Consider the following 17,613-nt stretch of genomic DNA (forward strand, 5'->3'; position numbering starts at 1 on the left):
CCCTTCCTGTAACTGCAGAGGTGCCCGGTCACCTACTTGGTTATGTTACTCTGGGGAGTAAGAGAATGGCCCACCTGCTCCTGCCTGACTCACCCTATCCTGCCCCAGTCCAGTGCCACAGAAACATGCTTGCCAAGGGACATCAATGAAAGCGACAGCCTGGTTCACCTCCCGGGGGTCAGGCTGCACCCTTGTCTCAGGGGCTTCTGCAGCCCCTGTCCCCACCTAAGTTACTCCTTGGGGAAACATGACCAAGCCCCCTGGCTGAATGGGTGGACTGAGCTCCCACAGCATGACATCAGCTAGGGCGGGCTCCCCTCTCAGCCATCCCCTCCCCTTTCCTCCCGCCTGAAACATGATCCAGCTGAAGGACTGATTGCAGGAAAACCTGGCGGCTCTCCAACCTTGGTGGCCCGGGGAGTGTGAGGCTGCAGCCTCAGAAGGTGTGAGCAGTGGCCGCGAGAGGCAGGCTGGCTGGGACATGAGGTTGGCAGGGGGCAGGCAAGCTGGCCCTTGGTGGGCCTCGCCCTGAGCACTCGGAGGCACTCCTACGCGTGAGAAGCTCGCTATGCTGCTGTGGGTCCAGCAGGCGCTGCTTGCCTTGCTCCTCCCCATGCTCCTGGCACAGGGAGAAGGTAAGTGGACTTTGGGAAGCAGCAGGACTTGGCTGACCATCTGCTGAGGTGCGGCGGGGGATGCTTCCATCCTTGGAGGGCTGTGGAGACGAGGGTGGGGAACGGGGTGGCTGCAGGAAGGTCAGCTGTCTTACCACCTGTGAGCATGACAGCATTTGAAGCATGGTGATCAAGCTAGAGAGAGTGGAGAATGTTGCGTTCCAGGGCAGGGCAAGAGCGGAGTTTGCAAAGAGGGGAGCAGAGAAGTAGCCTGGCGTATCAGCAATAAAAAGACAGGCACCAGGAGGGGGCTCCTCTCCTCTCTGCCCCTTCCCTAAACTCTTTGAATGAAAGCTGCAAGGGACCTTAGAACTCATTTGGTCCACCCCTGCCTGTTATAAATGGGAACGCTGTGGCCCAGGAGTAGGGGGTGGGTAATTCATTCAAGGTCACACAGTTTGTTAGCAGCAGAGTGGGGACCAGAACTAGTCTAGTCATCTTTCCTCAGCTTCACTGGTTTTGTTGCATAAGTTCATTCTCTGGGTCTGAGGTTTCCCCAGGTTCCTTTCCAGGACTAAACTCCAGTGACACCCAATTTCTCTCTACATTCCCTACGCCCGTCCTTTCCTGACTCCCTTGAAGGTAGGGTGTTTTAGCCACAAAGGGGCCTGCTTCCTTTTGCTGCAGACCATGTTCATTCCCCTCTGGGAGGCTTCTCTCCCTACAGAGCTGGGGTGGAGCACACTGGGGCACAATTAGAAGGAGGCCGTCCAGGGGTTGGACAGACGTAAAGGGCTCTGGGCAAGATGTCCTTCCTCCCGGGAGCGGTCATTTGGGGATGCTCCGTAGGTTAAGAAAACGCAAGCTGTAAGTGATGACTGTGGTCGGGGGCTTCCCTGACTGAGAAGAAACTCTGTCCCTCCCAGCAATGGTCCTTTGCCCTGGGCCTGCTGGGATGAGTTCAGGGCTCTCCAAGCTGGTCAGGATCCCAGTCAACAGGACCCAGGTTGTTGCTGGTGTAGTGAAGACGCACACGGGTCTGCATTTGAATCTCAGTTCCTCCACTTGCAGGGCACGGTGTTCACCTTTCTGGGGCTTGGGGATCCTTGTCTGCAAATAGCCACTCTGGTGGACTGTTCTAAAGTTAAATGAAGAATATGTACATTAATGTTATTCCACAGGAGACACTTAAAAAAAATAGTGTGTGTGTGTGTGTGTGTGTGTGTGTGTGTGTGTGTATGTTCTCTCTCTTTGCTCTTCTCTGTCCTTCTGAAGGAAGCCAGCAGCTTATCAGGGAAAAGTGGGTGAAAGGGTGGGGAATCCGCAGGACTGATTTGTTGCCAGGTTGCACACAAGATGGGAGAAGACGCAGTCTTGTTTAGCAAAAGCCAGGCCTGCTGGCACCTGGTTAGTGAAAGACGCTGGCTAGCCTGCCAGCTCCATTTCCCCTCTGCTCCCCTTTGCTGCCCTCTAGGTTGTACTCCTTTCACCGTCCCATGAATTTTCACTTTTGTATGTCAGGCCACCCTTCTGGAAGTGCTCCTACTGCTTCCAGTGTGAAAACTGAGCTGCACATGAAAGCTTCATAGAACAGGACCAGGGCCCAGGAGCTGGGCTGTCTCATTACTGGTTTGTTCCCATAGGCCACCTGCCTGGGAAGTCATTTGATTTCTTCTCACTCCCTCCACACCTCGCCCCAACCGCCTTTCTAAGCCCATCAAGTTTGCCCATACAGCAACCCTAGGAGGTGGACTGGGCCAGCCCTCTGCCCATAGCTTGTGTGTGCCTGGGGCAGGGTGCGAGGATCCTCTTGAGGTGGCTTTGCAGGATGTAGAGGGAATGTCAGTTTTCACCAGATGCCCACACTTCCTTCTTTCTTTACCAGTTTCAGACTCAAACAGTAGATGATGTGTGCAGATGCTGAGGTTTGACCTCAGCTGAGGAAAACTCTGATGCAGACCCTTGGGCTTAGAAATTGTGCACTTGGAGTCATGCTTTCTTGCAACCCTCTTGCTTTTAGTGTCACACCCTGACAGCCAGCTTCCCTGTTGCTCCCCGGAGGCCCTTGCTTAGGCCCCATGGGCCACCTACTCTCCACCTTTTTTAGCCCTCAGCCTGCTTTGAACCTCAGCTGTCTCGTGCCACCTGCTCTTCTAAGCCAGGTCTCTGCTTCCTGTCAATGAATGCATAGGTCCTTTCTACAAGGTAATCCATTTGAATTACGGTAGCAATCTCTGCAGACAAAATGCTCTAGTGGTGAGAATATCAGTCTGTGGGGATATTTTAGAATTTTGTGAGGTGGGGATGGTGGGGATACATCTCTTTTAAAAGCTTACAAACCAGGGCAAAGGGAAGACTTGGGGGAGCTGGTGTCTACTTTGAACTGTTTTCCTTCCCAGCCAGGAGGAGCGGTGGCCTTCAGGGCCGAAACACCACCAGACCTGCTCTGCTGAGGCTGTCGGATTACCTTCTGACCAACTACAGGAAGGGCGTGCGCCCCGTAAGGGACTGGAGGAAGCCAACCACTGTATCCATTGACGTCATTGTCTATGCTATCCTCAACGTGGTGAGGCTCAACCCCAAACTGCACACAGGCAGACCTTTTGGGGGTGGGAGAAGGCCATGTGAGACAAGTCACCCCCTATGCAGCTTGGTAGGCCTTTGAGAACCCATAGGACCTACGGTCTGGCACCACAGCTCAGGATGGATTGCAGCACCATCTGCACAGCTGTCCAAACCAGAAACCTGGGCTCACCCTGTGGCTGCTGCTCCCTCACCCGTACAGTGAGGAAGTCACTTCCCACATGTGGTTCTTCATACACTGCATAATGCTAACCATCTCTCTATGTCAGCTGTATGAGGATTAAGACTGTCCCATGCATCTCTATGCCCTCAGTGCCTTACAAACATCCCTGGCACCTGGCAGGTGTCACTAAATGATTGTTGAAGAATCAGCCAACAGATCAATTATTCATCAATTCCTTCATCAACTATCACAGTAGGGTGGGGTGCACTGCTCAGAAGAGGTAGGCAGACATTGTGCAGAGATAAACAAGAAGGCAGTTGTGAGATGCAGTGGCTCTGTGTTGGGGTCACGTAGGCAGGACCTAACTTCACAGTCTCTACTAATTTTAGTCTACTAAAATTACTCTACTAAAATCAGTCAACCCGCCTGACTAATTTTTGTATTTTTAGTAGAAACAGTGTTTTGCCATGTTGGCCAGCCAGGTCTCGAACACCTGGCCTCAAGCCATCGGCCTGCCTAAACCTCCCAAATTGCTGGGGTTACAGACGTAAGACACTGCTCCTGGCATTATATGTATATTTGAAGTTGAAACATGAATCATTGTTGGCAGAGCATGGTGGCTCATGCCTGTAATCCCAGCACTTTGGGAGGTTGAGGTGGGCAGACCACTTGAGGCCGGGAGTTCAAGACCAGTCTGGCCAACATAACGACTGCATCTCTACTAAAAAATGCAAAAATTAGTCAGGTGTGGTGGCACGCACCTGTAGTACCAGCTACTTGGGAAGCTGAGGTATGAGAATCGCTGGAACCTGGGAGGTGGAGGTTGCAATGAGCTGAGATTATGCCACTGCACTCCAGCCTGGGCAACAGAACAAGCAAGACTCTGTCTCAAAATCAATCAATCAATCAATCAATCATTGTTGCTTCTTTCCGAGTGTGCCCTAGTGAATGACTAACTTTTCCTGTCTGGCCAGGGAGCTCCAGTCTGTCTACTTTCCCCACCCCAGCCCCTGCTCTTCACTTTTACTTCCCAAAGCAATAAGGGCAGAAGGAAGCCTCTCCTTTAGGGGCTGGCGTGTGCGGGGTGGCCCTCCAGTCCACAGGGTTACTTGTTCAAGCTCCCTTTCCTTTCACAGGATGAGAAGAATCAGGTGCTGACCACCTATATCTGGTACCGGCAGGTGAGCAGACCCGCCCCTCCCTGCCCCCGTTTCTTGGGATAGGGACCCATCCTCCTGGGAAGGAGTCAGGAGTTTCAGTAACCTTGGTGACGGAAGGTGAGGGAAGAGGCTCAGAGGCACCCTCAGCCTGAGATCCAGGAGTGTGGAATCTCCTCATCTCAGGTCTGAGAGTGGAAGGAGGCTTAAAGATAGTGGAGGAGAAACCCTCCAAATCTCCTCTGGCTTCTGAAGTTCTTCAAAGCACCCCAAACTATGGCTTGTTCAGCCTCTGTTGAAGGGAACTCACAAGGCAGCCACTTCACTCTCAGCCAGCACTATTTGCTAGACCATTCTTCCTTTTATTCAGCCAAATTGGACAGCAACCAAATTGGGTGATTGAAACAGGATGGTTCGTTCCAGCCACTTAGTCCTCACATCCTCGGCCATTTCCCCACTCTTTTAGCTTCTGATGGGCCTGGGTCAGCCCATGGTGTGTGGATGTGTCTGAGGCTTGGCAGGAATTCTGGCTTCGAGCTGGGGTGGGGTAGGAAAAGAGTGGAGGTCACTATCCAAGAGTCCTGCTCTGGAAGCCCCTGGGGCTATTGGGGAGAAGTCAGAGCAGAGGGGAAACTAAAGTGGCTGAACACACGGAGGCAGGAGCATGAGGACAGCTGACAGAGGTCACGCCCAAGAGGCTCTGGGGACATACCTGGCATAAGTGGGTCTCTGTTATCCCTCCCCACAGCTTATGGCACATCCATCACCACCACCAGGCATGGGACAGGGCATGGGGTGGAGGAAGAAGCTAGAATGCTGATCCCTGGGATACTGCTCCGTCCCTGCCTCACAGAGGGATCCCTTACTGCAGCGCACAAAGGAAATGGACCCGAATAAGCACAGGCAGACTGGAGCTCCTTTTCCAGGACATCCAGCCAAGCTCCCACCTCTGGAGCTCTAGGGCCACTTGTCTGCCCCAGTTGCTTGCATCAGCAGTGAGGGAATGGCAGTCTACATATACCAGCGACTATGCTAAGAGACTGGAATTAGAGACACAAACTAGATCAAGGCCCTGCCCACCATGAGCTCAAAGACGAGATACAGGTACTGACAACTGAAATGCAACAAGACAGCCACTCCAACATAGCAAGGACAAGGTGCTAACCATGGGAGCACAGAGGAGACACATGTCAACCAGCGTAGGGTATGGGGGTCATGGAGAATGTCCTGGAGAAGACAGCAGACAGATGCCTTGGCTAAGTCCAGAAGGATGAGGAAAATGAACCTTGGTAAAGAAGATAGGGGAGAGGGAGCAGGGTATGCAGAGAGGTTCCAGCAGTGTTTCATTACATATGGCTGCAGTGTAGAAGTCACAGAGAGGCATGGCCAAAACATGAGGCTAGAGAGATAGCGGAGGTCAGATTATATCAGCCTGTGTTGGCTGTGAAGTTTAACTTTACCCTAAAGGCAATGGGGCACCCCTGAAGGATTTTAAGCAAGAGAGTGACATGATCAAATTTACATTTTAGACTGGCCATCCTGGCATGAAAATGGAGAATACACTAATCAAAACTTAACAACAGCCATCTCCACCCTGTGAAGTAGATGTTATTATCTCCATATAAATATGCTGAGACAAAGATCCAAGAAGTCATTTGTCTAAGATTCTCAGCTGGCAGAGGGGGAACTCACAGCATTCGAAATGACTGACTTCCTTCCTGGAGCAAGGCTGCATCTAGCTGAGTTATGTGTGGAGGCAGAGTGTGAATGAAGAGGTGGGGGGACTCTCAGTTACTGCTGAGGGATTTGGATGCCACTGAAACCTGCTTCTTCCAAGAAGATGCCCACCTGTTGCCTGGGCACTGAGGGTGAAGCCTGCCTGAGTTGCAGGCGACCCTCACTGGAGATGGAGGGGGCTGCCCGTGACCATCTCTGTTCCTCCCCTAGTACTGGACTGATGAGTTTCTCCAGTGGAACCCTGAGGACTTTGACAACATCACCAAGTTGTCCATCCCCACGGACAGCATCTGGGTCCCAGACATTCTCATCAATGAGTTGTGAGTACCGTTACCAGTTGTGGGGTGGCTGGGAGGCTTAGGGGCTGGAGAAGCCCGGGGACAGAGAGAGAAGATTGTCATTGTTGCATTTGAGATGTCCCATCAGGAATCGCAAACTATAGATAAAGCTGATGTGAGCAAAATTCCCTTTGTCTTCTTCCCCCACCTTTTTCTGTTCTTTTCTTTTTGAAAACTCCTTCTTTTCTGTGCTTATTGTTGAAATTCCATACTTCGTAGTCCAAAGGCCCCTGCCACGGGGAAAGAAGCCAGTGAATGAATTCACACTGAGTTATAATCACCTAACGGGACAGCTGCACTTCTAAAGGAGACAGTAAATGTTTCTCAAAAAAAAAAAAAAAAAAAAAATGGAGCACTTGGCTGGGCTCAGTGGCTCACGCCTGTAATCCCAGCACTTTGGGAGGCTGTGGCGGGCAGATCACCTGAGGTCAGGAGTTCAAGACTAGCCTGGCCAACATGGTGAAACCCCATCTCTACTAAAAATACAAAAATTAACTGAGCGTGGTGGTGAGCACCTGTAATCCCAGCTACTAGGGAGACTGAGGCAAGAGAATCGCTTGAACCTGGGAGGTGGAGGTTGTGGTGAGCCGAGATCACACCATTGCACTCCAGCCTGGGTGATAGAGTGAGACCATCTCAAAAAAAATAAATGGAGCACTGATAGTGGCTGCTGCTTCTGGCCCCCAAAGGAGATTTGGACCTGAGGGACACACTTAGACCTCCCAAGTCACACATGTACCTGACAGGCCACAGATTGCTTCTCCAATACGAAGTGGGTCCCACCAGGCTTTATTTCTGGCAGCCAAACACGGTCCCATTTGGCCCCAGCCAACATTCCTTCTCCCCATCCTGCAGGTTCATTCAGGGCCCACTAACTGGGTTTCAGAATTCAAGGGCAGGGAAGACGACTGGGGAGACAGAGGGAAAAGGGAAGGTGACCCACAGCATTATCCAACTCCAGGGGGTGCCACTGACATTTTTTCAAGGGAGGCAGTTGACCTTGACCACACCCCATCCCCTGCATAGCTCAGGCTGGAGGGTTCTGGGAAATCCTAGTTTCTGCTGGAGCTCCAGTTTCAACAATGAAGTGGCCTTACTCTTGACTTCTCATTCCTCAGCCTGAACTCAGAGAAGGCTGAGGGCTTAGCACCCTGGGCTCAGCCCACTCCATGCCACAGTGGTCACTCAAGAGGGCCTACCACTTTGAGATCAGCTAAGAGAGTGGAATGAGTCTTGTGGGCTTTTCTGGCTTTCCCGAATTCATATCCATTTCTTTAGCTCCTTTTCATCCAGAGATGATTATTTTCATTTCAAAGGACTTCTAGCGGTGAAAGCAAAGAGAAGCCAGAGTCAGGATGGAGCACAAGATCCTGCTTTCACCAAGCTCCCTGGGAGCCAAGCTTTGCCCAGCCCGGGGCAGTGACGGGTTGGGGCCACTGGGCACGCTCCCTACTGTCCATGGCTTTTGGGCCCATGGGTTTTCCTCCCTGCCTTGTGTGGCCAGGAGCCAGGGGAATAAAGGAGAAATGCCCATTACTGCTTGATAAGTAGCCTTGACAACAGCAGGTCAGGAAGCCTAAGATAGGAAGGCTGGAAAAACCGAGGCCAGACAAAACATCCAGGTTGTCCGGCTGCCTATACCCTCCCCGAATTTGATTCCCTACCCAGTTGTTCCAAGACCTTCAGGCCCCCAGGGTTTGCCCTGCCTCTTGAGCTCCCGAACTGACCGCTTTTCCCTGGCCAGTGTGGATGTGGGGAAGTCTCCAAATATCCCGTACGTGTATATTCGGCATCAAGGCGAAGTTCAGAACTACAAGCCCCTCCAGGTGGTGACTGCCTGTAGCCTCGACATCTACAACTTTCCCTTCGATGTCCAGAACTGCTCGCTGACCTTCACCAGCTGGCTGCACACCAGTGAGTATGTGGGCTTCGCCGGGGCAGGGGTGGAGGTTGGGAGACCCCAGGGACACCTGAGCAAGGAGTGCCCCCCAGGGTGCCTTCTCACGTATCCAGCCTACTCACCACTGATTAACCCTCTGGGCCTCTGCTTCCTCATCCTCTACATGAGGTGAATCTGCTGCTCTTGCTGCTCCAACAGTAAGAGTTGACCCCTTTTATCAGTAGAAATTTCATATAGCCCAGTATATTTTTCCAGATCCTTCTCTACACATTTACATTCACACATGCATGTGTGCATATATACACACACATTCACATCTATGGAAAGTACATGGAAATTGTTTTATGAGTTTGTATTTTACATTAATATAGCAGTATTCAATGAGAGTGTGAACTGACTGCAAGATGCTCAGTAAGGGACAATTTTTTCCAATATCTCCAACAGAATCTGGCACTAAGCATCTCTCAGATCCATTTATTTCCCTTCATCCCCATGCAAGCCACCCTCGTCTCCTGCCTAGGTTTCTGCTTTAGCCTCCTACCCGGTTCCCCATGCATTCATGTCCCCCTTAATTCGTGATTCTCACAGAAGCCAGTGAGATTTTAGTAAAATGCAGTCTGACCATGTCACTCAAAACCCCTCAATGGGAGCCCAGGTACCTTGGAACACATTGCACCCTCTTGAGCTGATTCTGCCACAGCCCGCTGCTCCAGGCTCATCTGCTCCCCTGAACTCTGCTCCCTCCCAATTGCCTTCCTTTCTAGCCCCAGCTCTCATATTCTTTCCCTTTATCACATGCTGTTTCCTCTCCGATGCTACCTGGCCCTTTCCTCCCTCTCCCATCCTGCCCCACACCTAATCCCCCCAACCACACCTAGCCTGGCCAACCCCTCTACTCACCCTTCTGATGGCAGCATAAGTTTCAGCTTCTCAGTTTCCCCTCTCATCCCCTAGACTAGTCCATCCCTGTTGCCCAATTTATGGCATCCTGGTCTTCTCCCCACCTCTGTCACCCTTGTAAGTACTTGTTCAATGTGTACTTCTCTCCTAGATATAAACTTAGAAAGGGGCAGATGCAGTGGTTCACAAATGTAGGCTCAGCACTTTGGGAGACCAAGGCAGGAGGATTGCTTCAGCCCAGGAGTTTGAGGCCAGTCTGAGCAACATGATGAGACCCTATAAAAATAAAAAGTAAAAAAACTTGGAAAGGGCAGGGACATGATTTCTTGCCTACCTTTAGATCCCCAGCACAGGGCCTGGCACAGGGGAAGATTCTCAGCAAATGTTACCCAGCAGATGAATGGTAGCTAAGGGCTTGCTGGAGGGCTGGTGAAGTGTACACCACTCTGCTGCAAGAGGGCATCCCCCAGGCCGGGCGCGGTGGCTCAGGCCTGTAATCCCAGCACTTTGGGAGGCCGAGGTGGGTGAATCACGAGGTCAGGAGATCGAGACCATCCTGGCCAAGATGGTGAAACCCCGTCTCTACGAAAAATACAAAAAATTAGCCAGGCACAGTGGCAGGCGCCTGTCATCCCAGCTACTTGGGAGGCTGAAGCAGGAGAATCACTTGAACTCAGAGGGCAGAGGTTGCAGTGAGCCGAGGTTGCACCACTGCACTCCAGCCCAGGTGACAGAGTAAGACTCTGTTTCAAAAAAAAGAAGAAAAAAAAAGGCATTCCCCACTTCTGTTTTGATGTATTCATTACCTTAAACTTAAGTTATGACAGTGATGCGTGACTGCCTTGACCAAAACCGGAACTACAGATAAGACTAACATCTCCTTTGACTTCTACCCTCAATCCCAAACTTCACCAACAAGAGTTAACCACTTGTATCAGTAGAAACTTCATCTAGAACAGTGTATTTTTCCAAATCCTTCTCTACACATTTACATACACACATACACATCTATGGAAAGTACATGGAAATTGCTTTATGAGTTTGTATTTTAGATAAATATATCAATATATATATTATTATATACTACTACTTGATTCTTTTTACTCAACAATAGGTCTTGGACAAAGTTCATGCATATTTAGGTCATCCTCAAAAATTTTAGCTGCTATAAAATAGCTCAGGATTTTGGAAGGCAGCTGTGCTCACCACTACCACCAATGCAAACATCTAATGATTTTGGTTGCATCCTAGCTTATTAAGCATTTTTATGATTGATGGATATTTCAGTATTTTCCAATGTTTTTCTGCAATGGATACTCCTGTCTTTCCCAGTGCATATGTCTCTGCTGCAGATGTTGAGAAGTGGCGTTGCAATCTATAAGTGAGGATTTTGCTTATTGTCTTAATTCACTTTTAAAGACAGGCAGTTCCATCAAGGCAAAGGTGAAGAATGTTGACTTCTGTTCATTTTTGCAATGGGTAATTCTAACAGGGAAACCTAGAAAGCTGTTTGGAAGGGGTGTGCGTGTGTGTTTGTGTGTGTGTGTGTGTGTGAAAGAGAGAAAGCATTTTCTAATGAATGGTTTGTATGGTTCTTTGCACCGTGTGTTTTCATTTAAGACTTCATCTGCCCTCAGTGTGGCCCTGTGAGAGAGGTATGATGAGTACCTTATTTTATAGCTGAGGACAGCGAGGCGGAAGGTGACGTGCTGAGGCTGAGGTTGGGCCATCGGATATCAGCTCCCCTTGGTTGCTGCCCACCTGTGTCCCATCATCACAGGGTCCGGCAGGCTCTGGGCACTAGATTCCAAAGCTGGCTTGCTTTATTCTCTCTCAGTCCAGGACATCAACATCTCTTTGTGGCGCTTGCCAGAAAAGGTGAAATTCGACAAGAGTGTCTTCATGAACCAGGGAGAATGGGAGTTGCTGGGGGTGCTGCCCGACTTTCAGGAGTTCAGCATGGAAAGCAGTCACTGCTATGCAGAAATGAAGTTCTATGTGAGTGGGAGTGAATGTGGGTAAAATGGTGAATAAAGCTTCACACCCAGGTAGACTTAAGGAGGCATGCTGGGAAGAACTTTTGTGCCTTTGTCCAACTCCAGGTTGCACACACCTGGAACTTCAGTGAAGTAGATGGGGAAACTCCGTGAATGTCCCTTACTCATTCTAAACAGCCATAAGCCTGGATTGAGAGACAGGGTATGGGGGTCTGTCTGTTTTCTTCTCTGAGTAATCCAGGCTGGAAGCCCCATAAAACAAGGAGTCTGAGCTTATAGGGTGGTTCCTGGGAGCAGAGCCTGTGTGCCCCAGGCTTCCCACAAGCTCCTCTCCCCATCCCAGGTGGTCATCCGCCGGCGGCCCCTCTTCTATGTGGTCAGCCTGCTGCTGCCCAGCATCTTCCTCATGGTCATGGACATCGTGGGCTTCTACCTGCCCCCCAACAGTGGTGAGAGGGTCTCCTTCAAGATCACACTCCTCCTGGGCTACTCGGTCTTCCTGATCATCGTTTCTGACACGCTGCCGGCCACTGCCATCGGCACTCCTCTCATTGGTAAGGTCTCTCCTGGCAGCAGAGCTCAGTCTGGTGAGAAACCCACCCCCTCCCACCTCCTGTATGTGTCTCTCGCCTCTGCCCTGGACTGCACAGGTGTCTACTTTGTGGTGTGCATGGCTCTGCTGGTGATAAGTTTGGCTGAGACCATCTTCATTGTGCGGCTGGTGCACAAGCAAGACCTGCAGCAGCCCGTGCCTGCCTGGCTGCGTCACCTGGTTCTAGAGAGAATCGCCTGGCTACTTTGTCTGCGGGAGCAGTCGACTTCCCAGAGGCCTCCAGCTACCTCCCAAGCCACCAAGACTGATGACTGCTCAGGTGAGAAACAGAAAGGAAGAGTCCACACAGAGGGGCCGCTTCTGGCTTGGATGTCGTGGAAAGTCTCTGGAGGGTGTGGCCTGCCAAGGAGGTGCTGTACTGCACATGGTATCCCATGCCCTGCCTTACTGGGAGGGGCAGACTTCAGCTAAAGGTGTCAGTCCAGGCCCTTTCTTCACTTACACAACCTCTCATCACCTTGGGTATTGACAGAGAGGGTAGGAATCCCAGAGGCTCAGCATGTCAGGAGCTGAGACCTCTGGGCTGAGAATGGCCTCTCTCTAGGAAGGACCCATGGGGGAAGTCAAATGGATGCTCCTTAGGCAATTATTGGTCTCCCTGCCTCAGACAGTTAAATACTGCCACTGGGATTTCTAAAACTCTTATTCTAAACAGCCCAAAACAGGGCATGGTGGCTCATGCCTACAATACCAGCACTTTGGGAGGCTGAGGTGGGAGGATCACTTGAGCCCGAGAGTTCAAGACCAGCCTGGCCAACATAGTGAGACCTCATCTCTACTGATTTTTTTTTTTTAAGCTGGCTGGGCATGGTGGTGTACACTCCTGTGGTCCTAGCTACTTCAGGAGGCTGAAGTGGATCACTTGAGCCCAGGAGGTTGATGCTGCAGGGAGCTGTGTTTGCATTACTGCATCCCACTTGGAGACAGAGTAAGACTCTGTCTCCAAAATAAAAACTAAAAACAACAAATACACAGCCCAAATATCAGCTTCTTTAGAATTTCAAACACCTATGAGGCAGAGAGACATTAAATGTGGAGTTCATACATACTGAGGAATTGTTATAGCTACCATTTGTTGTTGGTGGTGGTGGTTAGTTGGTTGGTTTATTCACTGAACATTTTGTGCCAGGCATGTGCAAAGCACTTCGTCTACCTGATCACATGTAATACTCATGACAACCCAAGAGGATTCTCATTCTCATTTTTCAAATAAGGGAAGCAGAGCTATAGAGAATTTGCTTGTCCTAAATCACAGAGTCAGGAATTGGTAGAACCCAGGCCCATCTAACTCTAAGCTTTTCTTTCTAACCACTCCTCTCCACTCCACTCCTCTTTGTCCTTCCTCCTGGCTAGGGCCAGGCCTTTTACATGAGATTTTTGGCTCATCTAAGGCCATCTCATCAAGAGCTAGTGAACGAGTCTGCCAGCCTAGTGACTAATTTACCTTGGTGAAGGAACCCACTTCTGTAGGTGCATTTCCTGGTCCAGGACCTGCAGTCAGGGACATGAGAGCAGTACCCTCCATCCTCCTGCCCCTCTGAGGCAACAAAATGGAGCAGAAATAGCAGTAGATTGGGAGTCCAGACACCTGAGCCTTGGTGGTCTCGCCATTAAATGATCCTCCAAGTATGTGATCACACGCTAGTCACCTAACCTCTCTCAGCTTCACCATTTCTTATATGGTGGGAATAGTTGGCCAGGCACAGTGGCTCACACCTGTAATCCCAGCACTTTGGGAGGCTGAGGGGAGTGGAGTTCAAGACCAGCCTGACCAACATGGGGGAAACCCCGTCTCTACTAAAATTACAAAAATTAGCTGGGTGTGGTGATGCACGCCTGTAATCCCAGCTACTCAGGAGGCTGAGGCAGGAGAATCGCTTGAACTGGGGAGGCGGAGGTTGCAGTGAGCCGAGATTGTATCACTGCACTCTAGCCTGGGCGAGAGAGTGAGACTTGGTCTCCGAAAAAAAAAAAAAAAAGGAATAATAATCACACCTCCTCTGCCTCTCTTGTGAGAGTATTGTGAGGCTCAAATGAAATAATGGATATCCAATTGCTGAGGAAAGCCCATAGGTTGAAAAGCAATGTATAGGAAGGATGCTTCATGATATTAATGATCTGGAAGAAGGGTGGAGGATGTGCATAAGGAGAGGTACTCAGTCGTGAGTCTGAGTCTGGGTACTCAGGTACCCAGAGATCCTAGGATCCTCAGTCATACTGGTTTTTCAATTTAAATTGGATGGTGGGTTTGCAGTTATGTAAGTTACTCTTTATACTTTTTAATGTCTGAAGTTGTTCCTGGCCAGCCACGGTGGCTCATACCTGTAATCCCAGCACCATGGGAGGCCAAAGTAGGTAGATCACTTGAGGTCAAGAGTTCAAGACCAGCCTAGCCAACACGGTGAAATCCCATTTCTACTGGAAAAAAAAAAAAAAAAAATTAGCCAGGTGTAGTGGTATGTGCCTGTAATCCCAGTTACTCGGGAGGTTGAGGCAGAATTGCTTGAACTCGGGAAGCGGAGGTTGCAGGGAGCCTAGATGGCACCACTACCCCCCAGCCTGGGCAACAGAGTGAGGAAAAAAAATGTTATTCCCAGCAAAAACGTGCAGGCTATAGAAGCATAAGGGACCATGTTCAGGTCACCACCCGAGGTCTCCCTCTCCTGCCAATGCTCTGCTCTTCTTCCAGCCATGAGAAACCACTGCAACCACATGGGAGGACCCCAGGACTTGGAGAAGAGCCCGAGGGGCAGGTGTAGCCCTCCCCCACCACCTCGGGAGGCCTCGCTGGCGGTGTGTGGGCTGCTGCAGGAGTTGTCCTCCATTCGGCACTTCCTGGAGAAGCGGGATGAGATCCGAGAGGTGGCCCGAGACTGGCTGCGCGTGGGCTCCGTGATGGACAAGCTGCTGTTCCACATTTACCTGCTGGCGGTGCTGGCCTACGGCATCACCCTGGTTATGCTCTGGTCCATCTGGCAGTACGCTTGAGTGGGCACAGCCCAGTGGAGGAAGCGGTACAGGCCTGGTTAGGTGAGGGCAAAGGATTTCTGTTTAGGCCCCTCAGGACCCAGGGAATGCCAGGGACGTTTTCAAGACACAGACAAAGTCCCATGCCCTGTTTCCAATGCCAATTCATCTCAGCAATCCCAAGCCAAGGTCTGAACCCTTCCACCAAAAACTGGGTATTCAAGGCCCTTACACTCTTGCCCCACCCCCAGCAGCTCACCATGGCTTTAAAACATGCTCTCTTAGATCAGGAGAAACTCAGGCACTCCTAAGTCCACTCCATTTGTGTATATATCAAGCCTTTTCCCCATTGACCCTCCCCTGAATAAGGGACTTCGGAATTCTGCTCCTCTCTCACAACTTTGCTTTTAGGTTGAAGGCAAAACCAACTCTACTACACAGGCCTGATAACGCTGTACTAGGCTTCTGTAACCCCTAGTGTCTCTTTCTTCACCTCACTTGTGGCTGCTTCCCTGAACATCCATCCCCTATCAGATGATGGGAGTGGGAAGAATAAAATGCAGTGAATCCCTAAATTCTCTTCTTAACCATTTGTCAGCAGCTTTGGGAAGAGGTTGGATGGTTAGAAGAAGAGATTTACAGTTAGTCAATCCCAACACTTTGGGAGGTCAAGACAGGGGGATCACTGGAGGTCAGGAGTTTGAGACCAGCCTGGCCAACATAGTGAAACCTCTCGTATACCAAAAGAAAAGCAAAAATACAAAAATTAGCCAGGCATGGTGGTGCATGCCTGTGATCCCAGCTAATCAGGAGGCTGAGGCAGGAGAATCGTTTGAAGCTGGGAGGCGGAGGTTGCGGTGAGCCGAGATCGTACCACTGCACTCCATCCTAGGTGACAGAGCTAGACTCTATCAAAAAAAAAAAAAAGGAGAGAGAGAGAGAGATTGGTGCCTCCAGGCCTAGGAAACTGGGAGATGACAAATAGGTTGAAAAGCATTTGCACAGGAAGGATAAACACCAACTTCATAATATTAGTGATCTGGAAAAGGAGTGAAGGATGAGACTAAGTAGGGGTATACAGGGATTCTCAGTCATACTGGTTTTTACATTTAAATTAGATGGTGGGTTTGCAGTTATGTAAGTTACTCTTTATACTTTAAGTAGCTATTATGAAGAAGAAACACTAGGAGGTGGGATTTAAGGTATGAGGCTCAGGACCATGAACACTTAGCAATGGATAGAAGAGTGGGGGAATCTCGGCTTTGCAACCCCTTGGAAAGATGTTGGAAGGGTCCACACAACCCTGTTACCCGGGCTCATGATCTCTTAGTGAAGGTGGGAGCAAGCTCTTTCCCTGCAAGTGGATGCTGCAACGGAACAAAGACGAGATCTTCAGCACCACGGCCAGCACCAGCTGGTTTGGTGTTTGGGAAACACCAAGAAAGCCAAGGTTTAGATTTCTTCCTTTCTTTTCTTTTCTTTTCTTTTCTTTTTTCTTTTTTCTTTTTTTTTTTTTGAGATGGAGTCTCACTCTGTGGCCAAGCTGGAGTGCAGTGGCGTGATCTCAGCTCACTGCAACCTCCACCTCCCAGGTTCAAGCGATTCTCCTGCCTCAGCCTCCCAAGTAACCAGGATTACAGGCATGTGCCACCACATCCAGCTAATTTTTGTATTTTCAGTAGAGACAGGGTTTCACCATGTTGGCCTGGATGGTCTCGATCTCTTGACCTTGTGATCTGCCTGCCTCGGCCTCCCAAAGTGCTGGGATTACAGGCATGAGTCACTGCACTCGGCTTGGATTTCTTATCTCCTTTGGGAATTGTCAGCAGTCAGTCCCTGGCACATCCACCAGAAAGCAGGGCCAGGAGGACATAGAGTCAGCAGAATGGTCTTTGATCATATTTCTCATATCCTAGTTCCCTCTCCCAGACACCAGAATTTAAGACATGCTGAGGAACACCCAACCCCATCGCTTCATCAACCTAACAAGCAGTTAGAGAAAAAGAAGGTGAGACCTCACCAAGGGCGACCTATCTTAGTGTCTGCAATGTATGGACAAGGCTTTCCTTGGTTGTCTCAGTCTCATTCCAGCCTTGTCCCTCTCCCTATCTTGGGCTGCCTGTCACTCTGAGGAAGACATGGTGGAGAGGGATTCAATGCTGCCGGACTAAAGGGAGAGGACTCAAAAGGACTTTCTGGAATGAGTTCTTCTAACATTTTCACTGCCTCCTCAGTTGGTCCAGATCACCCAATTATAAGGGACTCAGTATGGGAAACCTGAAATTATATATTCCACTGACCCCAAACTCTGTAATTCTAGTTCATAAACCATTGGGCAAAACTTTTCATGGGACCTTGGGAGCTTCATGTCTAAAAGAGCACAGAGGCTGAGGAAGGGGGCTTGTCTAGTTTAGCTTCTCTCAGCTTCTCACCCCAGATTCTTCGGCATGCAGAAAGAACTCATAGAATACTGTCTAACTGGCTGGTTGCTCCTAAGATGAACTAGCATTGAAGTTTCATCTGATACTTCCACTCCAGACATATGTGTTTTGATTCTAGTTATCAGGGATTCATTAGAAATTTTATATTTATTTTTGCTTTGTTGATGGATAGAGATTAGGGTCTCCCAGCAAAAAGCAAAAGA

The 17,613-nt window shown here is 50.0% G+C and overlaps 1 protein-coding gene across 3 annotated transcripts; it reads left to right on the forward strand.

Annotated features, from left to right (window-relative positions):
- Positions 1-317: 317 nt before the first annotated feature.
- Positions 318-15,544, forward strand: HTR3A (5-hydroxytryptamine (serotonin) receptor 3A, ionotropic). Of its 3 annotated transcripts, none has more exons than XM_011926778.1 (9): positions 318-635; positions 3,014-3,180; positions 4,497-4,541; positions 6,465-6,574; positions 8,337-8,506; positions 11,230-11,390; positions 11,733-11,943; positions 12,040-12,261; positions 14,692-15,544. In XM_011926778.1, exons 1-9 carry the CDS (start codon positions 569-571, stop codon positions 14,988-14,990), a joined length of 1,452 nt encoding a protein of 483 aa, XP_011782168.1. In that variant the 5' UTR covers positions 318-568; the 3' UTR covers positions 14,991-15,544. The 3 variants fall into 3 exon arrangements, with proteins under 3 accessions (XP_011782168.1, XP_011782167.1, XP_011782170.1); XM_011926780.1 differs by lacking the exon at positions 318-635 and adding an exon at positions 2,744-2,819; XM_011926777.1 differs by having other exon boundaries at positions 11,733-12,261.
- Positions 15,545-17,613: the final 2,069 nt, after the last annotated feature.

This window comes from Colobus angolensis, unplaced genomic scaffold (assembly GCF_000951035.1).
Source record: "Colobus angolensis palliatus isolate OR3802 unplaced genomic scaffold, Cang.pa_1.0 Scaffold7, whole genome shotgun sequence".
NCBI lineage: Eukaryota > Metazoa > Chordata > Mammalia > Primates > Cercopithecidae > Colobus > Colobus angolensis.

Excerpts from the sequence above, each read along its gene's own strand:
- HTR3A (XM_011926777.1), top strand. The coding sequence starts at position 569 with ATGCTGCTGTGGGTCCAGCAGGCGCTGCTTGCCTTGCTCCTCCCCATG. Across the intron at positions 4,542-6,464 it reads CCTATATCTGGTACCGGCAG|TACTGGACTGATGAGTTTCT; the intron begins GTGAGCAGACCC and ends TTCCTCCCCTAG. Across the intron at positions 12,262-14,691 it reads CAAGACTGATGACTGCTCAG|CCATGAGAAACCACTGCAAC; the intron begins GTGAGAAACAGA and ends CTCTTCTTCCAG.